Source organism: Dryobates pubescens, chromosome 24 (genome assembly GCF_014839835.1).
Source record: "Dryobates pubescens isolate bDryPub1 chromosome 24, bDryPub1.pri, whole genome shotgun sequence".
Taxonomy (NCBI): Eukaryota; Metazoa; Chordata; class Aves; order Piciformes; family Picidae; genus Dryobates; species Dryobates pubescens.
Window position 1 is genome coordinate 7,741,373 of NC_071635.1, and position 24,426 is coordinate 7,765,798.

A 24,426-nucleotide genomic window follows, 5' to 3' on the forward strand; every position below is an offset into this window, starting at 1 on the left:
TCATGAGAGATTTAAGAATTATGACAAATGTGATATAAAAGAGTGGAAACCTTCTGTACAAGTTTATGCTGTCCTTTTAAGTGTAAATTATATGGTGTGAGAAATAAAGTAATTATCAGTGTGAGTGCCACACAGATGATCCAAGGGCTGGAACACCTATGCTGTGAGGATCGGCTGAGGGAACTGGGATTGTTCAGCCTAGAGAAGAGAAGACTGAGGAGACCTTAGAGCTGCCTTCCAGTACCTAAAATGATCCTACAGGAGGGCTGGAGAGGGACGTTTCATAAGGGTGTCTAGAGACAGGACAAGGAGGAATGGTTTTAAGTTCAGGGAGAATAGTTTTGGACTGGATCTTAGGAAAAAGTTCTTCAGTATGAGGGTGGTGAGACTATGGAATGAGTTGCCCAGGGAGGTTGTGGTTGCCTCCTCCTTGGGGGTGTTCAAGGCTAAGTTGGATGAGGCCTTGAGCAGCTGAGTCTAGTTGAGAGGTCTCTGTATGATTCTATGAAGGCTATCTCAGCCTTTGCAATAGAGGAGTCTGGAAGAGAGTTACTGATTTTGCCAGTTTTTGCAGAGAAGCATGAGGGACACTCCTGGCAATACTTTCAAGTTTTTTGCCAAGCAGGCAGCAAAGACTGGCACTGCTGGCCAGTGGGAGAAGTCAGGTGCCAAGGGATGGATAGAGCGGGAGTGTTGCTAAACAGATAAAAGCTAAGCAATGAGTAACGTACAAGTGAAGAGCAATACTTCTGTAGTTCATGTTTCCACACAAAGAAAATTTTAGTTCTGTACAAAGAATCCCCTTGTCAGTATTTGGCATCTGCTAAAATCTTTACTTTTGCTCTTGGTTCCCTTCCTTGTTGAAATGATTGATGTGATGTCAGTTTATTCTCTGGCGAATAATATTTACCACATGTGACAATGTCTGCTTGGAAAAGGCTTGTAACCAGGGTAGCTTTTTTTGCTCCAGAGGTCTGTGGTCCCTCTGACTCAGGAAGGAGGTTGTAATTGATGAGGAAAAGTAAGAAAAATCATATAATGTACAATAGCAGCCTATGTTCAGTGTGCTGTGTTCATACAGGGTCCAGCAAGGGCTGTCTGTATCTCAGTCACACAATGGAGTACATTCTATAGCAGGGAAAAAAACCCACCACTATGTTCCTTTTACTGCAGCATCTCCTTTTATTTCATGATCTCTCTTTTATGGACACCAATTAATTTAAAAATTCATCTTAAAATATTTTTTGAAAACTACGAGAAAACCACCAAGACCTATGTGAACTGATTAGAATGAAACACTTGAAAAGTAAAGTTAATTTCCTTGGGCCACACGTTATGGCTGGGTCAGGGCTGGGAGCAGCCAGCACCATGTCCGTGATTCCCCTCTCCATCCCACAGCCACCACTGGTCCCTGGCATCCTCCCTCTTGGCTATGCCTTCAGAAAACTGGTTCATAAGCTCATTACTTAAATACCAGCCTGACTTTCCTATTGACCTGGAAATCTGACCTGGAAATTGCTTTTATTCCCTAACCACAGGGAAAACTTGTGACTCCACTGTCAACTACTGTGAGTGCAACCCTTGTTTCAACGGTGGATCCTGCCAAAGCGGGGTGGATGGGTATTACTGCCATTGCCCCTTTGGTAAGTATGCTGCTCCTTCTCTCTGCTTGGTCTTTCTTTTCCCAGTGAATATTTCTCAAATCACTATCTGGGTTTTTTTATCTTGCATGAAACCAAAGGGTGTGTAGATGGATCCCAGGCTGTGGGCACATGAGGGTCATCTCCCTGGCTCATCCATTTTTCCCCAGCTGCAAGAGGGAGAAGCTGATATTTCTGCCAACACAACAGGAGGTGGAATAATGTGGCAGGGTGGGGTGTGACATCTCAGAGGGGATACACACTGAGGACTCCAGGCAGTGCTTGTACTCCTGCTGAATAACAAACGCTTTTAGGAGAGATGAAGGTTAAGACAACTGTAAATCACTTCAGTATCCTTGTGTCCTGTGCTGCCGCAAAGTGCATGGAAGTCATCATGATGTTAAACCTAGAAGACTTTGAGATGATACTGAGCAGAGAGAGCTTGGTTTTCTTTTGAGAAATTTGCATTATAAGCAAAAATTAGCACCCACATTTTTCTGCAAGTGGGGAACACAACAATAGACATTGATACTTTCCTATTTAGTCGCTTGGTTAAGAAAACCTGACCTAACATCTTTGCTAGCTAACCCACCCTAGTACTTGCCCATTCAATTTGTTATATATTAATATAAGTTTTGAGTTCCAAAGCCAGAGTACTGTTCCAAGAATCAGAGAAGCATACAGTACTGCCAAAATAGTTTATTAAGCATTAGAATTTAATTATCCCAAATTTGACTTGTGGAAGGAGCCCAATAAAGGCATAAAACAACATAGATGTTTTGAGGTATCGAGATAGAGTCGTGGCAAGATAGGTTCTGAATGCAAATTAATCTAGAATTGTTCACATAGAAAAGCATGAAGTAATTGCAACAGGTAATCAAAAACCAGAGGTACAACTGAGAAATCATCTGCAAGGTTTTAAGGATGCTGAAACCCCTCACAACAAAACTATGCTTTTAATACACATTTCTAACTACCTCTCAATATGGTTTTCTACTAACATGTGGAATGACTTCTTTACTCTGTTTTATTTCCTTTGTTTTACATGTCCTCAGAGTTTATTCATTTCCTATGTAGTCTTAGTCCATTGTAAATGTAGCTAATACTCATAAATTAAGTGAGTTTTTTCTCATTGTCACTGCAGTAAAAGAAATCAAGGGAAATTAAGTGACAAAGATCTGGAAAGAAATACGGAGACTGCTCAAAAAATATTCAGCTCAATAAAAACACAGGAAACAATAATGCTTACAGTATGGAATCATAGAATGCTCTGGTCTGGAAGGAACATACAGAGGTCATCTAGTCCAGCCCCCCTGCAGTGAGCAGGGACATCTTTACCTGGATCAGGTTGCTCAGAGCTGCATCCAGCCTGACCTGGAATGTTTCCAGAGCTGTATGTTGATGCAGAAAGGGTTCTTATCTCCTCACTGAGCAACCCATTCCAGTGTTTCACCACTCTTTGTAAAACATGTCTTCCTTATATCTAGTTTAAATCTACCCTCCTTTAGTTGAAGACCCTCACCCCTTGTCCTGTGGTGTTAATCACATATTCGCTTATATTATAAGTACCAAGGACAAGCCACGGATTGAGAAACGGTCCTGATAACAGCTATAAAAGGGAAAATAAGCTGAAGTTGCAGCTTTATTTCCATAGCTGCATTAACAAATGCCCAATTATAATTAACAACCATATTTAACACAGCTGCCAAATTCTTGGGTTTTGTTTGCTGAAGAAACCAGAGCTCTATGAAATGTGCTTTGCTTTTCAATCGATGTGATTATCATTTGTAAATCAACTTTTAAGTTTAAATATATGTGCTTAAAAACCCCCACCTGTGGGTAATAGGATTCCTCTGTTTAAGTTGCATGTTTTTAATCATACATTAGAGGTTTCCTAAAGAGCCTGTGTATCATAGCTGAGTCTGGAGCACATCGATGCTTTGTTTCTGGGAGAACACCACCACAGCAAGGGAAAAAACTCTCTGATACCAGATTTTACTTTTCATTTCTGCAGGCGTTTTTGGGAATCATTGTGAGCTGAACAGTTATGGATTTGAAGAGTTGTCCTACATGGAGTTTCCCAGTATGGATCCAAACAATAATTACATCTACATAAAGTTTGCCACTATAAAAAGTAACGCCTTAATGCTGTATAACTACGACAACCAAACCGGAGCGCGGGCAGAGTTCCTGGCCCTGGAAATTGTAGAAGACAGGCTGAGATTCTCTTACAACCTTGGCAGTGGCACATACAAGCTCACCACAGCTAAGAAGGTGTCTGATGGACAGTTTCACACAGTAATTGCCCGGAGGGCTGGAATGGTAAGGAATGCTAAAATGAGAATCTTAGACAAGTGCAGCCAAGCAGATTCAGCTTTCACTTGAACTCACGAGAACATAAAACCCAAGAACGTTGTGTTTGCTAGCAGAGCCCCCAGCTTGGGGAAAAAACCTTCCTCTTTTCTGTCTTACTCCAGCTGACTCAAAGACCTGTAATGGTTTCTTTAGTATGATGATGAGGATAAGGTTTAATTAAAAAAAACATGTGCCCTGCCCTGTACTCTGAATGTGAAAAATGAGAACCAGGAATAATTAATGAAATAAATTACTACACATAAGGCTCATTAACCGATGCAGATTATAGGGATGATTATCAAGGAAGACTAATTAACCATAGCTTGCTTACAAAGTAACTACATAACTACAAAAAGCCTCAGAATAATTTTTTTCTCAGCATTTGGAAGATGGAAGCAGACAAACTTAAAATTCCAGGCATCCCTGACCTCCTTGAACTAGTTGAAAGATTTTTCCAGTCTCATCAGACTGGAAGCCTGGTTTTCCTCTGTAGTATACATAGTTCAAAGGTGCTGCATGGAGAAGGTTTTGGAGGGGGAGAAGTAGGGTAGTTACTTTTCTTTCTGTACCCCAGAAAGCATCTGAGGGGAGGAAGTCTGCCAAAAACTGGACTGGGACAACCAACTGCCATATGCCTGGTAGTCTGATCCCACTCCTACTTTCTGGTTTTTTTTCCACCCCAGTAAATGTTTTCTATCCTCTTTTCTCATTTTTTAATAATATTTCCATAGCAGAACATAAACCAAATGCTCTTTGAGTTCAAGCCAAGCTTTTTGTCTCCACAGTGTTTGATTTAGGAATGAAACCAAATCTATTTGCCATCCATAATCAGTAACTATTGCCCAGCAGCTCCCTTCTCAGGCAGCAATGACCACCGTCGATGCAATCCCATATTCTTCCCATGTTTGAAATTTAAGGCATATAAGAATAATATATGGTCGAGGCTCTGCATTTTGTTTTATGTGTTTCAAGCTAGAAGTGATTCAGGGAACTAAAGAATAAACTGTTCTGCCCAGTATGGCTCCCTCAGAGTCCTTGTAGAGATCTCCCATCACGAGCCTCTGCAGAAGGCATTGCTGCTGAGATACAGCCCTGGTTTATTTTTCAAGCTGCTCTGTTCAGAGCACCCTCCTGAAGAGCTCCAGGTCCAGGATGAGGTGTCCATAGGCACCAATGTTCCAAGAGCAGCAAGGAACTCTTTGTGGTCTAGAGTTCTTTGTAGGATCAGGGTTCTCTCCTGACCTTCCTAAATGGTGCTTTTTTTCTCTCTCTCTTAGTCTTGAGCCTGAACCTGCATTTCAGTTGCATAGTGCAACACCTGATTTCTTTTAATTTATTGCAGGAGGAATGTTTTAATCTTCAGCTGAATGTGCAAATCCAGTTGGGGGTGTTGTAGGAGTTACACACCCAAATGAGTGGAAGGGTAATTGTGATGCTGAGTAATGACTGTTTTAACGTGTCTTAATATCAGACACTTAATAATTTGCATTCCAGCTTCCAAATGGTAAAGAAAAAAAGGTTCATCTAAATCCTGAAAAGCACCAGGCTTCCCATTTTAGGCACTAAATTAGGCTTATGTTCCTATCAATAAGAGTGGAACGGCTAAACATAGGAGCATGCATTCACCATTGGAATGAATCAAGTGAAATAGATTTAAGACAAGAATGGAGCAGGAAAATGTTTTACTTGTAGATATGCCAGAGGGCTAGACCATAGAAGAAGAGATAACATAGAAAGGCCTCTTTGCAGAACATTTCAGCTATGAATGCTCCAGGCTGAAAACAAACTTTTAAGACAAGCTGTACCTTTGTGTGATTTTGGGTTCGTGTTTAAAACTTCTCCGTAACGTCAGCTGTTTACCAACACAGTATGTGAAAAGAATTGCCTTTGTCTTAGATATTTCTGCTGTAGGAAAAATGTCTCCCAGGTGTCCAAAAGTGCATAAAATAGCCCCCCTTCAGGATTCCAAATCTGTCATTTCCTACAGCACAGTGGGATTTTATCGGAAACTGGTAAAATCATTAAGTTGTCAGTCCTGAGCTATTGCAGAGTGACAGGGTAGAAAGGCTTATAATGCGGCAAGGTAACCGTGGAGCAATGCTTAAGTAACAAGCAGGAACATTTGACTAACATTAGAAAATAAATTGTGTGAACTCTGGTCCAAGTAAAATACACTCTCAAATATCTAGCCCTTCAGCTGGGGTTGTAGCTTGGCGTTCACAGCGCATAGCGATGGAAGTTAGGGAGATTACATTGATTGAGCTAAGAACAAAAAACTCGTTTCATTTTCTTGTTGTTGATATTCTGAAGGAAAATATGCATGTGTGTGATGGCATACAGACCAGCCAGCTTATTATTCTTTCTTATGAATTGTTTCATTTATACCAGGCTATAATCTGCTTTGGAACTGCAGACTGACGTTTCTTGGGAGAAGCAGTTTTGCTCATTACGTCTGGAATGAAATCTGAGATAAGCTTTCATTAAAAATAGCAAATTGAGCAATTTAGGCGTACTGTAGGGCATGATTTAGGGCTAAGAGCTATGAATTTATTTGGTCAATACAACGTGTCAGCTCACAGTGTGTATTTGGAAAGAGCATGGACAAGCTGGGGATTTCAACAGGGCTTTGTTAGTGACTTTAGTTGTAGGCAGGAGGCAAAAAAAGCCATTGCAGAGTAATGATGTACTGATAGCTGTTTGCTCAGCTCCTGTAGAGTAATCAAAATCAAAATAGGAACCAAGGCATTTTTTTTAAGTGACATTTGATTTAAATTTGCTGTGAAACCGTACCACACATCTAGCTGAAACATGAGAAGCTGATATGTACAATTTGGAGATTGTGTTTATTTTTCTGAGAATTTGTTTTAAGGAATAACCAACCTTCAGGGCTGGGCTGGTAGGAGGGGTGGTTGCAGTGCATCTGTTATTAATAAATTGCTGTGGAGAAAACTTCTTTGCTAAATAAGGAATAACATAAAAAGTCCCTTTTTAAATCAGCAGGAGTGATTTGATGACTTCAGTGAGAGCTTTGGTTAGGCTTTTAGAGATTGCAAGTAACAGTGCCCTGATTCACTTTAGTGGCTGAGGCAACCTGTTGCCTAAGGCTTCATAGCTTGGAGATAACAAAAATGAAGACTGCTCTAAGTGCTGGTGATGCCTGGTACTTCTATGAAAGTCACCTTGGTCCCACTGTAGCTATCCACAGATGTCACCACTCAGTGTGGGGCAAGCATCCCTCATGACTTAGCCTAAAGGTTCCCTTAATCAGATCTACTTGGTTGCTCTCTGAGTATTTTTTGAATGGTTGGTTATTATTGTTAACTAGTAACCTCAGTGCTTGTACTCCTAGCTTTTGTGTCCTGCTTTATATCAAGTTCAAGCAATGTGTTTAATGTCATGGTCAAGCCCCTGAAGGGAATGCCCTTTGTGTTTGGAGGGAGGAGCTCTCTCTTCAGATTGAGAGCAGGATACAGTATGAGCCAAAAGAACTGCAGTTTCAAGGAGTGAAGCTAACAAACACAAAAGAAACCCTACCCAAATCTGAAAACTTTGTGTTTAACTGATTCTCTGGGGGAAGCAGTCACTTAGCTCCCTCTCTATTAGTACCCACATCTTGGTGTTCACTGTCATCATAGAATGCTTTAGATTGGCAGAGAGCTTTAAAGGTCGTCTAGTCCAATGCCCTTGCAGTCAGCAGAAACATCTTCGACTAGATCAGGTTGCTCAGAGCCCTCTCCAACCTGACCTGGAATGTTTCCAGACACCTATGCTGATGCAGAATGTCATTGATCGGTGGCTCTGAAGCACCCTTTGATCTTGAGTGACATAGTGCTGCATTCTAGCCTAGTCCTTGATATAATACACCTAATCATAAGTATTTAATGTGATTACAACCTTGCATATTTGTGTGTGTGGCTTTTGCAGGCAGCATCACTGACGGTGGATTCCTGCTCGGAGGATCAGGAGCCAGGGTACTGCACTGTTAGCAATGTGGCTGTTTCTACTGACTGGTAAATAGTTTTTCATTTTATGGGTGGAGTTTTTTGAGTAAAATGAAAGACAAATCACTCTCTAAAACCAGAGAATTCTGGAGTAAAGATGATGTGCTCTTAGCCCAGCCTCAGGGAAGGGATAGATGTTTCAGCTCTCTCTGTGAAGAGCTTTCTCCTCACCTCAAGCCTAAACTTCCCCTGGTGCAGCTTGAGACTGTGTTCTCTTGTTCTGGTGCTGACCTGGCAGAAGAGACCAACCCCCACCTGGCTACAACCTCCCTTCAGGTAGTTGTAGACAGCAATAAGGTCTACCCTGAGCCTCCTCTTCTCCAGGCTAAACAACCCCAGCTCCCTCAGCCTCTCCTCATAGGGCTTGTGCTTGAGACCTCTCCCCAGCCTCGTTGCCCTTCTCTGGACACATTCAAGTGTCTCAATGTCCTTCTTAAACTGAGGGGCCCAGAACTGGACACAAGACTCAAGGTGTGGCCTAACCAGTGCTGAGTACAGTGGCAGAATGACCTCCATCATGATTTCAAGCACCTTGTTCATTCAAGTGAGTAGAAATTTCAACATGCAAGAACTGAATGTGAATTTGAAGTCATACCCATTAAAAATGTTAGTTCAGGCACTACTGATCTGTCTGTATCCCCTTCAAGATGTAAAGTATGAATTGTGGAAGAAGACTTTTAGCTGCACACTGTAGCTGATGGTCACAGTTCCTTTCTTGCCATTGCTATCTTCATGTCTGATACTGATAAATCATTTGTCTGACTCTTTTATAGGACACTTGATGTGCAACCAAATCGAGTGACTGTTGGTGGCATCAGGTCTGTGGAGCCCATCCTTCAAAGGAGAGGACAGGTGGAAAGCCATGATTTTGTGGGCTGTATAATGGAGTTTGCAGTCAACGGACGTCCCCTGGAGCCCAGCCAGGCTTTGGCAGCTCAAGGAATCTTAGATCAGTATGTCTGCTATATATGGTATCAAATGGACCACATTTACAATACAGGATGCAGTCATGGCAGTCAGTTGCTATCCCATTCAGACACTGTCACATATTTCTTGTGAAAAACTGACTGCAGAATTTATTGTCAAGTGAGAAAAAGAGCAGGAAGAAATAGGATTTGCATGAAAGGTTCACAAAAGATCACAGAAGCTCCAAAACAGCGACATCATTATATTTCTGGTGCCAATTATTATTACTGTTACACTGCAGGCTGAAATAGAGTATAACCCTCTTACTAGGTTGCTTTATAAATTCCACCTGGGTTTGACTGTACTCATACTGTTTGCTAACCCTCTACTCCCTCTTATTTCTTTTTAATCCACAATGTCTGTTCTACCACTTTGCCTCTCACATATCCCTGAATTTCCCTCATATCCTCTGAGTGGTCTTTCAGAAATGATGAACTATCTGACTCTATTGCTTTTTCCATCTCGGTGTTTGAAGTCACAGTTGTAGCAATAATGTCAGTCCTTCATCCAGTTTTGTTAGCTCACTCTTCAGCCCCCAAGTTTGTGCTGCATATTGTGATATGAAGCCTCTGTGAGTCTGCAACACAGAAAAGCACCTGAAAAGGTTCATAGAGTCATAGGATGTTTTGGGTTGGAAGGAACCTTTAAAAGTCCTCTAGTGCAACCCCACTGCAGTGAGCAGGGACATCTTCAGATCAATTAGAACCAAACAACCTGATCTGGAATGTTTCCAGGCACCACCTCTCTGGACATCCTGTACCAATGTTTCACCACCTTCATCATAAAAACTTCCTTCCTTATATCCAGCCTAAATCTTCCCCTCCTGCAGTTTAAAACCTTCATCCCTTGCCCCTTCTCAACAAGCCCTGCTGAGAAGATTGTCCCTATCTTTCTAATGAGCCCTCTTTAAGTCCTCAAAGGCTGCATTAAGGTCATCTTCCTTCTTCTCTTGAGTAACAGATAATAGGATTTTCACTGCTGCTGAATTCCTTTCTCTTTTGTAAGACTGTTATAACTTGATGTTGAAAACGTGTAGCTGTTTACCAACATGAGTTTTCTGTGGAGAACATCTCTGGGGTAAGAAAGGAAGCTCAAAATCAGGACTTTTCCCCAGCATGTTTGCTCTCCTGATGTGTGCACATGCTCCTCAGCCTCTGCTTTTCTGATCCGTTTCAGGTGTCCCAGACTAGAAGGCGCTTGCACAACCAGCCCCTGCCAACATGGTGGCACCTGTGTTGATCACTGGTCGTGGCAGCAGTGTCACTGCAAGGATGGACTGACAGGAAAGCACTGTGAAAAATGTACGGAGGGGCTTTTGCTGTCATTCTCTATTTACTGTACACCTAACTGTGGTCTAACCATTCAGGATTCCTTTTCAGGGGCATGGGATAATGAATTTCATCAAATAATGAAAACAAGAACCATGCTTGCCCATAAAATAATTTTGAAGGAAAAGCCCACAATGGTTAATTGTCCTTTCATGAGCTAACAAGAGCAACAAGTTACATATATTATGTCTTGTGCTCTGTATATCACATTTCAGGTAACTCACACTCCTTTAAAACTACTGCTTGCCCATAATGTATAATTAGTAACTCAAATAAAGCTCTCCCCTAGGAGGGATTTTTCTGCTATGGGGAGGTAAGAGGGTAAGGAAAAACCTTTTCCTTCATGTTTTCTGCATGTGCTTATGACTTCACTGAGTTTTAGACCTTTTATCAAACAAAAATCAGATCATGTGCAAGTTCTTAACTCACATATGGGTAGCTCTGTAAATCACTTTGGATTGTCTAGGAGAGCAAAGTGACTTATTTCCATGTAGTTGTAGCATAATGACTGGATTTTGTTTTCTTACATGTCCCATTATTTAGCTGATTTATATGCTTTTATTGCACTGGTTTACAAAAGAATTTAGCCATAATTTTAACAGCATTTGGTGGTCAATGTTCTGCCACTTCTTTCTTTTTTTTTCTTCTTTTTATGCCATAACAAACAGCAAGTCATTATCTCTACCCTGAAGAGCTTAGAGTTCAATATATCATGAAACCCTGCTTGCAGTAATGGAAACAGTAACATCCCTGGGAAGGAATTACAGTCCTGAGAGCCAAATTTTTCCCTCCTCCCTCACTTGTTCCCTGGCGAGTTTTAATTTACTATTGACTGATAGCAGCAGTAAATTACTAGCACACTCCCACTCTCAAGCACACATTCTAGTTGAAGCCAAAGAATAGAGGGGCTGAAATTCCCATTCACTCCTGCTCTCCCCTCTGACCTGCTCTAACCTTGGTCTCTGCTCTAAGAGAAAAGAGCCATTGTTGGGCTAGAGCTGTACCAAGCCACTTACTCAGTCCTTGCTGTCCTTGTCCCAGCTATCACTGCAGACACTGCCTTGTCACTAGAAGGCAAGGGACGACTGGACTACCACATGAGCCCCAACAAGAAGCGAGAATACCTGCTGAGACATGGCACTCGAGGAGCCAGCCCAGGACCCCCAAAGGCAGACCGTTTGGAAGTGAAGTTCAGGACCAGAAGCGAGAACGGCGTTTTAGTTCACGTCCAGGAAAGCAGCAACTTCACTACTGTGAAGGTAAGATTACAGCTAATGCCGAGTTTGATTTGATTGGACTGCCTCGTGCATAATGATCAAAATCACATTTTTCCATTACTCTTGCTGTTTCCTTTATGAAATATTAGGTCTTTAGCTGAAGCTAGGCTCCTCTCCAGTATCATTCATCTTCTCAACAATTCCCTTGCTATTTGCCAAGGTATCAGAAGATCTCGATGGTTTTGTATCTAATCAGTTTTGTCTAGACTCCAAATAGTGACTGCTTTAAGGCAGCAGGAACAGTACTCCTTGCCATGTTTGTTGTCATCATTAAGTTACACTCTACAGAACAAATCACATTGTTATTGGCCTTTTATCTTCTGATTTTTCGAGCCTTGAACCCAGATGCTCTGCCAAAAAGTTTTCATTAATTCCTACTAGCATGGCTTGTGCTTATCAAAACTAGGAAGCGAGGGATAACTTGAATTCATGAGGTTAGCCATAGACCAATGTCAATATCAAATTATTTTCAGATACGTAGCTGAACTAATGCTTCAAATGCCACAGAGTTTTGCTTTTTTTCCCAAAGAGATTATTGCTGCAGAAGTTACCTTTCTCAAGAGAAGGCAATGGTTCAGTTCCTGGCTATGACTCAGTCCATTTACTCATAACTCTAAATGAGTACAGCAGTGATGTTGGCAAGGCCCTTTATTGGGCTGGTGTAAGCTCCAAGTTTCCTTGACTGCTGTAAGGCTTTCCAAGTTTTTTTTCCACTGACTTTTAAAGAAACTCATGCAGAAATTCACACTTTCTAAGCTTCAGCCCCATGGATATTCTCCACCTGCCTGATCAGAGGTACAGAGCTTTCCTGACACACTGGCCACATTGAAGAACAAAGGCTGCTTTGCTTCCCTGGTGTATGCTTTTACCACATAACTTGATAGGAAGTTTCTGCCTCAGCTGTATTAGCAGAGAAGATCTCATTATTTTGTGTTCTGGAGAGGAAAAAAAAAAACAGATACTACCATTTCCTCCCAAGTAGAATTTGCTAGATCAGCTCAATAAGTATTATTGATATTAAAAAAAAAAGAGAGAGAGAGTTGCCTTTGCTGGCTGCAAGCACCAGTGGTGTGTTTATGCAAACACTCTTATTATTGTTAATATTGGTGAAGTTATACAAGCAAGCAGAGGGTGTCAAGTCCCAGACCCAGCTGTGCAAAGGCCTAGAGCAGAGGTTTGCCTAGTAACAGATGCAGCAGTTTAAGGAAGAGGAGGTAGCATTGCTGTTCAGGTTATTGCCAGAAAGTTCCCAGTTGATGCTAGCTGCTCAAACCCCATAGCAACTTAACCACGGTTAGTACGCTATGGCTGCCGTGCTGTTGCTCACACCCAGAGTAGGTATCATCATGAGCGCTTCCCTCAGTGTGGCCCAAGATGTCAGAGCAACCAATCCACATGTAAGTCTCCCTATCATCTCAGTCTACTTCCCAGTGCAGAAGATGAGCTTTATGGACTTGTTTGCAACTCTTTTGTCAGTCTTTAAAGCAGACAAATTTCTAACTTGATTTCTGGGTCATTTTACATGCCAAAGTGTAAGCAGTCAGAGCAGAAAAGCTCCAAGCTTTGTGGCTACTTCCCATGCCTGCATTTTTTCCTCTTGTAGTCAGCTGGTTTTGATGTAGCTGGGACTGGGATAAAATTAGAGAAATGGTAGTAAAACACACCTACTGAAATGTGAGCAGCTGAGTCACTAAATGATGGATGTGAGCTCTCCCCAAAGATCCCTTGTATGATATAAAGGGATTCTTAATCCAGGAAAGATTAATAAAAAATAGCAAATGGAATTAGACAATGGTTAAATTCAGATGGAAAATTCTCCTGCAAAAACCCATGAAGAGGGTTAGGGGATTCCTTGTTGCTAAAGCTCTTTGTCACAGCTTATTTTCCTACAGACAATACGTGTTGCAACTAATTCAATTAGAAGTAATGGAATAAATGCAACAGGTTGAAGGTGAAATTGCTTGCCTTGTTTTAGCTGAAAATCTCATCTCAAATCACATTCAATTACCATAACTGTAGCTCTAAGATCTATGAATTGTATGGATAGAGAATGTGTATTATGTTAGCTATGTGGGGTAACATATGCATATTGAGTCCTGTGTCCAGTTCTGGGCCCCTCAATTTAAGAAGGACATTGAGACTCTTGAACGTGTCCAGAGAAGGGCAATGAGGCTGGGGAGAGGCCTCAAGCACAAGCCCTATGAGGAGAGGCTGAAAGAGCTGGGATTGTTTAGCCTGGAGAGGAGGAGGCTCAGGGGAGACCTTATTGCTATTTACAACTACCTGAAGGGATGTTGTAGCCAGGAGGGTGTTGGTCTCTTCTCCAAGGCAACCAGCACCTGAACAAGAGGACACAGTCTCAAGCTGCACCAGGGCAAGTTTAGGCTGGAGATGAGGAGAAAGTTCTTCCCAGAGAGAGTTGTTAGCCATTGGAATGTGCTGCCCAGGGAGGTGGTGGAGTCACCATCCCTGGAGGTGTTTAAGAAGGGATTGGACATGGCACTTGGTACCATGGTTTAGTAGACATGAGGTGCTGGGTAACAGATTAGACTTGATGATCTTTGAGGTCTTTTCCAACCTTATTGATTCTAAGATTCTATACCAGAATGCTGAGGCACTGGAACAGGTTGCCCAGAGAGGTTGTGGATGTCCCATTACTGAAAATGCTCAAGCTCAGGTTTGATGGGGTGCTGAGTCTAGTGTAAGATGCCCCTGCTTCTAGTGGGGGGAGCAGAATGCGTTGGATATCTTTAAAGGACCCTTCCAACACAAACTATTCTGTGTTTCTGTGCACATAAACAAATTTGCAGAAATAAATCAGAACCTAACTCTTTTAAAATGATATCTCATCCAGTGGGCTATAAATCTGTAAAAGCTAGCGCTCAGATTGAAGACAAATTAGAAGTAATTTGTCCAGTCAAGGAGACTCAGAATATTAGTAAAGTTGAATCATCCTTGTGGTTAGAAATATATTTGCTTTAGTGATTCACTCTTTTCATTATATTCTACTTGTCAGTGGTTCTTGCCTTTTGACTAAAACCCCAAAGTGGGTGTTACTCAGTATTGGCACATCAGCATTTGTTTGAAATTTGGAAATATGTTGTGCTTCAAGGAACCAAGAAGAACATTCCTTCTTTTGTCCTGGCTGAAGAAGTCATGGACATCTTGTCTCTGGAAATTGTATTTTTCCAAATGCCACTAGTGTGCTATTTATGAGTCTGTTAGAATTAGTCACATGCCCTTTGAAAGAAACAGGAATTGTGCTCAAGGGTCATAAATCAGTATGGAAAATAACAGCTGCTGACAGGTAAATTATTCTACAATTCCTCATTAATGTGGAATTAAGAGTTGTGATCCTGTGCTAAGTCTTCCCATAAGCACAGAGGATATTGCCTGATAGGGAATCATGGAATCATGATGGAAATGATTCCATGGAAGGAACCTTGGAGATCATCTACTCTAACGTACTTGTTTTCATTTGCATAAAGACCAAAACACAAGGCAGTGTTTTCATGGTGCATAAAGGACAAAATAAGACTAACCAGGTACTTTCAGGTTACAGACCTAATGAGATATATATATTAGGTCCAGTTAATCTTTTTATAAATACTTTTGAACGTGGCAAGTGGTAGTAATAAGAACAGCCTGTGAGACTGCAGTGCCAAATGTGGGGTGTTCTGTGGCCTTTGGGATAGTTCAGATGGATGCCGCCTCTCTTTTCCTGTAACAAAAGCATCCTGTCTCTAAGGGGCAGCTTTATCGAAGTGTCCCTCAAACAAAACATTTTCAAATGATCCAAACTATTGCCTGTATAAAATGAAGTGTGTGCACATATCAGCCATTGTATTTCTTGATCCAAATGGGATGCGTGCTAGATCCATTTAGTTCAGGCTGCTGCCAAGGCATGAGCGTGATCTTACAGCCATGCTAAAGCTCATCTGTACGAACGAAGTCCTCAGCTTGCATCACGAAAAAAGTTCAATCCAGAGCATTTAACAGTTCCTGGAAATGAGAGCAGCATTCTTGTAGCTGGTGTGTCACCTCACAGTTCTTCCCAGGTGAATGTTATTTTTCCTGGAAGAAAGCATGGGAAGCTGAGAGAGCTTTCAACAAACCTTGGGCTTTGACCTTTCCTAGACTATGCATGTGCACGTTCTGCACGCTCCTGTTACAGATCATGGACCAACTGAGCTGCAGTGAGCAGTGCAGAGCGGGAAATAATTGTCTTATTTAGCATGTGTTTCACTTAATTCATCTGACCAAACAGAATATAAAAGGAAACTTGCAATGAGTTGCAGAGCCACCCTCTGAGCTGTGCACAACCTGTACCCCCTTAGGAGATCAGCCAACATAACCCAACTTTTATGCTGTGTTTGAGAATCTGGCAGGTTTGGGTGCTGTTTGGTTGGGGTTTTTTATTCAAACTCCTATATCTTAAATGCAGAGTTTGCACTGATCTCATTCTGGGATCATTCAGTGTTGAGCTAGCAAGAGGTCTGAAATCCAGCATCTCATGATTCAGTAGAATTGTGAGGCGTCATTCCTAGAGGGAAAGCCAAAAAATCTTCTCGCGGAATTTAAGAGTACCTTTTTTTCCCCCCCCTAACAGCTCACAAGTTTGAAAGCAGTTTGCCCAAGGAGGCACCATTTGAAAATTCACACAAAATCATACACTTCACAGCTCCTCAGAAAGGTTTCTCAAACACAACTGCTTTTCTGCAAAAAAAAAAGGCAAATTGTCAGGAAAAACAGATATGAAATGGGAATCTTGCTTCGGTCCTGCCATGCCATATGTCTTCTTGCTGAGTCGTAATGAAAACTAGATGCAAGTGTTTGGGGCAAGGGAAACATCTGTTTATCCTGCAAAGCATTTTCCACACTTACACTGGAGAAGGAGAAGGAATTATACTTTCTTTTTTCTCCAGTTAAAATATTTTGTCATGTGCATGCCCTGTTGCTGGCCTCCCAATAGGTTTTTTTTTTCCTCTTAGGAGATTAGCTATGGAGTGAGTGGATGGCAGCAGTAAGTTTTCTACCAGCCAAATTTTTAGGGCTAAATAATAAATGCATTTTTTTAAGTACAAAACAATTATTTGGAGAAAAATTACACCCAGGCTTCCTAGTACAAGCAAAGCCATGTGTTGCTGTAGCTGTGCTGAAGAGGCATTAAATGGGCTGCCCAGGGAAGTGGTGGAGTCACCATCCCTGGAGGTGTTCAAGAGGGGATTGGTCGTGGCACTTGATGCCATGGTTTAGTCATGAGGTCTGTGGTGCCAGGTTGGACTTGATGATCTTTGAGGTCTCTTCCAACCTTGGTGATTCTGTGATTCGGTAAATGGGTTATGTGTGTGGGGAGTGGTCATGTGTATAATAAAATGATGTATTTTTGTATTCTTCTGTTCAGATAAAAGGTGGGAAAGTGCATTATGTGTCTGATGCTGGAATTGCTGGGAAAGTGGAAAGAAACATCCCAGAATTGTACGCTGCAGATGGTCAGTGGCATTCGGTGCTCATCGAGAAGAACGGATCTGCGACTGTCCTCTCAGTTGATGGCACTCATAGCCGAGACATTCTCCATGCCACACAGGACTTCGGTGGACTAAACGTTCTTACAATTTCTTTGGGAGGAATCCCATCCAGTCAACCTTTCAAAAGCACAGTGGCAGGTAATTGTTGGGTATTTTCTTCTTATTATTTGTTTTGGGTTTTTTTTTCCTTTCATATAGTGTTTGAACTAAAGGGTCTCTGTTTGCTTAATGCTTGCAGCAAGCATTGTAATTCTTTACCAGTAATTACCATCAGTGAGTTGTATACTTCCATCCTTTGTCAGAAAAAACTGCAATTTGAATGAGTGAGGAGGTTTAGGCTGGATGTTAGGAAGAAGTTCTTCACAGAAAGAGTGATTGGCCACTGGAATGGGCTGCCCAGGGATGTGGTGGAGTCACCGTCCCTGGAGGTGTTTAGGAAGAGACTGGATGGGGTGCTTGGTGCCATGGTTTAGTTGATTAGATGGTGTTGGATGATAGGTTGGACTCGATGATCTCAAAGGTCTCTTCCGGTCTGGTCCGGTCTGGTCTAGTCTAGTCTATTCTAGTCTATTCTTTGTTTCTTCAATGCACTTTGTGGCCTTGTTGTTTCCAAGAGCAGGCACTCCATCTGCAGGGCTTTATGGAGGCAGAGAAGCGGTAGTGGGTTTGCCTGCTTGGCCTGCAAATCAGTTGTTATAATTTTGTTATGCTAGTGGAGAAGAAAGGACCTGTTCTTTACCTGGCTCTGAATCTGGAACATCAAAGCCAATCTTTTACGTGGGCAAAAATGCTAAATGAGAATTTTGTCTCTGCAGGGGTTCAGTAAGTACTGCAGGATTTAGCCTGTTATTAATATGATTAAAATATTTGCTGAAACTCCCAACTTCCTCCTGCTTTATCCTGCTGTCCAGTGAAGACTGGGATTTATTTCTCAGCCACTGAAACCAAGGACAATAAGGAGCTAAACTCTGACTGACATCTAGCTGTTAAGAAGTAAATCAGAGTTAAAGCAACTGCCTTAGCCCCTGGACAAAAAAAAAAGGTAGATAACATCTATTTGATATCATTCCCCCAGTGATAAGTAAAGATGGAAGTGATTTTGAGCTACAAACTGTGAGATACTCCAGACAATGCAGGCACAGAGGAGCTTTATATTGAAAAATCTTCCTGGCTTCAAGAATTATGACCAGAGAAGGTATCTTTGAGTGAAGCAAATTCACACTTCACATTTGTGTGTTGTGAATCTGTATGAGATGTCTGTGTGAAATTGTATGGACGCCGTGCAAACCGTTACCCTTTTAACATGCACGTTTTCTGAGCAGCCTATTAAGGGGCTTGTAGGAAAGCTGGAACAAAGAAAATTGAGGGTGGGATGCTAACTTCTCACCACTGCCTGATGCCGTGGCAGACAAATTAGGAATGTCTGGCTTCCATTAGGAATGCACAATCCAAAATCTCTTATTCATATGATTTGGTTTTATTTTAATATTGGATTATGTTGTGTACGACATACCAAGGATTTACAAGGGGGAGGTATAAAACTCTGCGTGAACTCAGAGTCAAAAATATCTGCAGTACTGTTAAAGGCAGACAAAAAACATTGGAATGGGCTCCCCAGGGAGGTGGTTGAATTCTCCATCCCTGGAGGTGTTGGAAAGATGCAGAGATGTAGCGCCATGGAACGGGGTTTAGCATTAGACTTGGTAGTTAGATAATGGTTGGAATCCATGATCTTAAAGGTCTTTTCCAACTGAAATGATTCTGTGATTCTGGGTGACAGTTCTAGAGCTGATAGAGCTATCCAATAACATTTTCAAACCCAGGCAGTCCTGACAAAATCCCCATTGCTGTTTATCTAACCACTGCTGCAAGGGACCACCAAGCGTGCAGCACGGTAATTGTGCGTTTCGCTTGGGCTCCCACCTGAACCTAAATCCTCCATTTCCTTTTTTGTTTGGCAGTGTAAAAACGGGAGAAAATGAAAATATAAGTAATGCTGCAAGAAAACACATCTTGGTCAGAATGGGAATAGTACAGCAGTAGCCTGTTTTGGAACTGAGAAGGCTCTTTCACGCTCCTTTACATCACACAAAGTGCATCTCTCAGTGAAGCTTGTTTGATGTTGATACCCACACATATTTAATTTCTGGCATCAGAGGGTGTTCAGGTTTTAAAACAACATACTTTGAATGTTAGAAATCTGTAATATCAACTCCTACAACCTGAGTACATTTCCTGTTTCATGACAGAGTAGATATTCATAACATTTATCTCTGATCTACCCATGTGTGCACAAAGGTCCCGTTCATAGTGGTTGTTCTACCATTTCTGCAAGGTGTTTGGAGAAATGAACCTTTCTCTGACACTACTAATGCATGGCAAATTTGCTCCTCTTGGTTTCACCCAAGTGGGAATCTCCATCCCTAGAGGTGTTCAAAAAGGGATTGGACGTGGCACTTGGAGCCATGGTTTAGTAGTCATGAGGTGCTGGGTGACAGGTTGGGCTTGCTGATCTTAGAGACCTTTTCCAACCTTACTGATTCTATTATTCAGTAGGAAAATGGTAGCACTTTTCTTCTCCTTGTTTATTACTTTTATTGCTAATAGCTAATACATTTAGTACTGAATAATATCCTGTAAATTGGCACCATCCATGGCATTCCAAGGAGAACTCATCAGCAGTCAAGGAGAAATAAATGTGTTTCCCGCAGCGACCATGCATGTGGACACTGAGAGCATAACTTACAGACACATCTTTGCATGCTGTTTTATCACAGCTCCAAGTAAAGGTCAGTCTGAAGTTTCACTACCCTAAAGCAAAGGCCAGTCTGAAGTTGTACTACCCTAAAACCCCTGCAGAAAGGATTAAGTCTGGGCAACACAGGCTGGCAAAAGGCTGGATTTTCCTCCAACCTCACATACAACCACCACACAAAGGCGGGAGAGAATCCTGCCTCCCTGGGGTCTCTCAGCACTGAAACTCAGTGTCCCCAGTGACAGGGTAATGATATCACCAAGCTATGGGAAGTTTGGGGAAAGACCACTTGAGATTCAGAGACAAAAGTATTGCCTCGATTTTAGGAGACAGAAGGCTTAGCTGAACCATTGTAGGCAATTTCAGCTCAGAATGAGGGAAACCGAAGCAGGGGAATGGAAGTTAATGTTTGCTGCTAGCCCAGCCCAGCCAGCTGCACACAGGTCTCTCTGTGGGGATGATGATAAGTTTTAAACATATAAAACAATAGGAAGCAGAAACATTTAAGTATATTCAATGAAGTTGCTAAAAGCAGTATTTCATAGGTTCATAGACTCATGGAATGCTTTGGGTTGGAAAGAAACTTCTTTCTTTTCTTTTTTAAGGCATAATGAAAGCAATGGGAGAGAAAACCACCTTGCAGTCCTTCCAGAAAGTATCAGAATTCCAGCATCTTAATTGCAGGGTTTTATTTACTCACCTAAGAATATTTTCATTGCTTTGCAGTCTTAGTTTTGAAGTTAAGTGCCAGGGTCTGTTCTGCCATATAAGAATTGGGACTTAAAAGGACTAAAGGATTGAGACTTAAAGGATATCTTATGTATCATTTATATAAGTGGCACACATGTATCTTCAGAGAAATTACTTAATTACTTTCTTATCTTTAATCTCCATTTCTATGCACAGCTTAGATGTGAAAATCATTAGCTTTGAAAGGTGCATCTGTAGAAGTTATGTCAGAAGTTCCAGGCATGACCAGCTTTTATTTAATCTTGTGGTGCTTAAAAGTAGATTTCAGGTTTTATCTTACATGAGCACAAATAAATGGTTTAAAATATATGAACAGAATTATCCATTACAACCTAAGAGAAAATACTTAACAAAAGCAACAAAACATCCCTCAGGGCAGATTCAGGTTCTGAAACAGGCCATCCTTCTAGGGAAATAAGTGAGGTTACTGGGATATAGCAGCATGATGTGGTTAATATTGCAGGTATGTTTACATTACTCACAATGCAAGCTGTGATGTGGGGAAGGAACCATAAGCTCAGCATGTGTAAGATTCAGTCATGAAAGCGTGGAGGCTTCACATGCATAGCTAATGGCATGAGTTACCCATTTGCTGCTTAAAACCACATCAAGAAATAAGGCTGCTGCCATTTTGTTGCTTCTGTGTTTGTGTTTCCCCTTTCATTTCATGGGGTGAGAGGCACAACACAGATCATTTACTGATTCACAAGGTTTCCTCTTTAGGGTGACATTGCTGCTCGGTGTCTTTGGCCTCTGTTGGCAGTGCATACTCAGCCTTCGGGTTGTGACGTGACTGTTGTTTTTCTTCCTAGGCTTTGATGGCTGCATTTCCTACATCAAGTATGATGGAGAGAGCCTTCCCTTTGCTGGCAAACACAGCCTTGTCACCCTCTCCAAAACAGACCCCTCGGTGAAGATTGGCTGCCGTGGTCCCAACGTCTGTGCCAGCAGTCCCTGCTGGGGTGAGCTGATGTGCATCAACCAGTGGTATGCCTACCAGTGCGTCCCACCAGGTGCCTGCGCCTCCAACCCCTGCCAAAATGGAGGAAGCTGTGAGCCTGGGGCCCACGCCAGCTTCACCTGCATCTGCCCCGAGGCATACGCGGGACGGACCTGCGAGGCAGTGGTAGCATGCCTGGGGGTCTTGTGTGCACCAGGCCACGAGTGCAGAGCGGGGATCAATGGTGGCCACATCTGCCTCCCTTCGCCTCACCCTGCTGAGCTGTCCCTGCCCCTCTGGGCCGTGCCGGCCATCGTGGGTAGCTGCGCAACAGTCCTGGCACTGCTGGTCCTCAGCCTCATCCTCTGCAACCAGTGCCGAGGAAAGAAGTCGAAAGGCCCCAAAGAGGAGAAGAAAACAAAGGAGAAGAAGAAAAAAGGGAGTGAGAACGTGGCGTTCGATGACCCTGACAACATCCCGCCCTATGGAGATGACATGACTGTCAGGAAGCAGCCCGAGGGGAACCCCAAGCCTGATATCATCGAAAGAGAAAACCCTTATCTCATCTATGATGAAACCGACATCCCACACACCACAGAGACCATCCCCAGTGCCCCGCTGGCTTCCCCCGAGCCCGAGATCGAGCACTACGACATCGACAACGCCAGCAGCATCGCCCCCTCGGACGCTGACATCATCCAGCACTACAAGCAGTTTCGGAGCCACACTCCCAAGTTCTCCATCCAAAGGCACAGCCCGCTGGGCTTTGCACGTCAGTCCCCCATGCCCCTGGGTGCCAGCAGCTTGACCTACCAGCCTGCCTACGGGCAGGGCTTGAGGACAACATCTTTAAGCCACTCAGCATGCCCTACTCCTAACCCCCTGTCTCGGCACAGCCCTGCACCCTTCTCCAAATCATCAACTTTCTACAGGCACAGTCCAGCAAGGGAGCTGCACCTCGCCATACGGGAAGGGAGCCCGCTGGAGATGCACAATGATGTCTGCCAGCCTGGCATTTTTAACTATGCCACTCGGCTGGGGAGGAGAAGTAAAAGTCCACAGACCATGGCGAGCCACAGTTCCCGACCGGGAAGCCGCCTGAAGCAGCCCATCGGGCAGATCCCTCTGGAGTCTGCTCCTCCAGTGGGACTGTCCATCGAAGAGGTGGAGAGACTGAACACCCCTCGCCCCAGAAACCCCAGCATCTGCAGTGCAGACCACGGCCGGTCCTCTTCTGAGGAGGACTGCAGAAGGCCTCTGTCCCGGACGAGGAACCCGGCCGATGGTATTCCTGCACCCGAGTCCTCCTCTGACAGTGACTCCCACGAGTCCTTCACCTGCTCGGAGATGGAGTACGACAGGGATAAGCCCATAGCATACACCTCCAGGATGCCCAAGTTATCCCAGGTCAATGAGTCCGATGCAGATGATGAGGACAACTACGGTGCGAGGCTGAAGCCCCGGCGCTACCATGGGCGCCGAGGTGAGGGTGGGCCGGTGGGGGCACAGGCGACCACCACCAGCCCTGGGGATAGCTCGCTGCCTGGGAAGCTGGGGCAGCAAGCAGGAGGCTTCAACTGGGACAACCTCTTGAACTGGGGCCCAGGCTTTGGGCATTATGTGGATGTTTTCAAGGATTTGGCATCACTTCCTGAAAAAGCAGCAGCAGCAGCGAGTGAAGACAGCAAAGGTGGTACCACAAAGCCTGTCTCCAAGGATGGGGAAGCAGAACAGTATGTATAGGCTTTGTCTCCTGGTATTGCCACAGCGCAGAGCCATGGGGACCAGTCAGACCATTATATGGCTGCAGCAAAGCAGAGGTCGGCATTCGAACCCCAGGCCAGTTTGGTTGGAGGAGACTTTAAAAATAATAACCATTAATGCTGCTGAAAGAGACTTAAAAACACTTTTAATTTAATTTTGCTTGGTTGAGTTTATTTCTCCTGCATGCATTGTATTGGAAAACAAGATATTTGGCATGCAGCCTTGGAAAAGGGTTCCCTATTTACCATTGTTGGGGGTTGTGATTCTTAAATTAATAATGCTTTGTTCTGAAAATGAAGTAATTTGGGGTTGGGGTTTTGTTGGTGTGTGAAGGATGTGCATATTGTCTCCAGCTACTAACGTGTTTTACGATGGAAGAGTACTGAGGATTTCCTTTTGCTTAAGAAGTGCATGGGAAGAGGGGAGGGCGAATGGAGGAATTACAGGAGCAAGGTGTCACGGAGAACATATTTACCATATCCTGCAGTTGCTCACCTCTACCTTTATGGATGAAATCAGCTTGAATCATTGCTGGCAACAGTGCTGTTAAGTCTTACTCTATACAAGAGGTGCTAGAAGCAGCTCAAGCCAGTCAGCACTTTAGGAGTTGTTTTTTGTTTGTTGTTTTTCTTTCTCTTTTCAGCTTGTTTGTTTCCTGAGGTGGGGAGATTCCTTTTGTTGTTGTTTTTTTTTCCCTTTGGTTTGTTTTTTTTTGACAAACTTCTGTGAGAGCTTCTTGACCCTCTATGAAATGTTTTGGGATGCTTAACCCCCATTCCTGCCAACCCCCTCCAGTGCTCCAGAGGGGAGCACAGGGTGTTTGTCAGCCCAGCTCACGGCAGCAGCAGCATCAACAGGAGCGATGAAAGATCGCCTCCATTTCCGTGTCTCCTGGTCTCTCACCTCGGCTCTGCTGCTGCTGCTGTCAGTGCTTCTCCCCAGATTTCATTTTCCCAACTGTACTGTGGAAAGGTAGGGAAACCACTTCCCTACCCCACAGGGGTGTTGCGAGGACTAATTAGTTAACTCCTCCGAAGTGCTTCGACATTATAAAGCACTCTAATAAGTATTATTGTAATTATTATTAAAGCACTGCCTAGCCTTTGTGACCTTGGAGTGGCA

General features: G+C 43.1%; 1 protein-coding gene across 1 annotated transcript in view; it reads left to right on the top strand.

The window, feature by feature from the left end:
- The window catches only part of FAT4 (FAT atypical cadherin 4), a 149,251-nt gene extending 125,295 nt beyond the window's left edge, over positions 1-23,956 (top strand). Inside the window, exons 10-17 of the mRNA XM_009896010.2 lie at positions 1,539-1,643; positions 3,655-3,962; positions 7,920-8,005; positions 8,770-8,949; positions 10,139-10,263; positions 11,332-11,549; positions 16,972-17,233; positions 21,413-23,956. Coding sequence (XP_009894312.2) covers positions 1,539-1,643; positions 3,655-3,962; positions 7,920-8,005; positions 8,770-8,949; positions 10,139-10,263; positions 11,332-11,549; positions 16,972-17,233; positions 21,413-23,283 — 3,155 coding nt within the window. The 3' untranslated portion in view covers positions 23,284-23,956. The remainder of the gene's footprint in view (positions 1-1,538; positions 1,644-3,654; positions 3,963-7,919; positions 8,006-8,769; positions 8,950-10,138; positions 10,264-11,331; positions 11,550-16,971; positions 17,234-21,412) is intronic.
- The last annotated feature ends 470 nt before the right edge of the window (positions 23,957-24,426 follow it).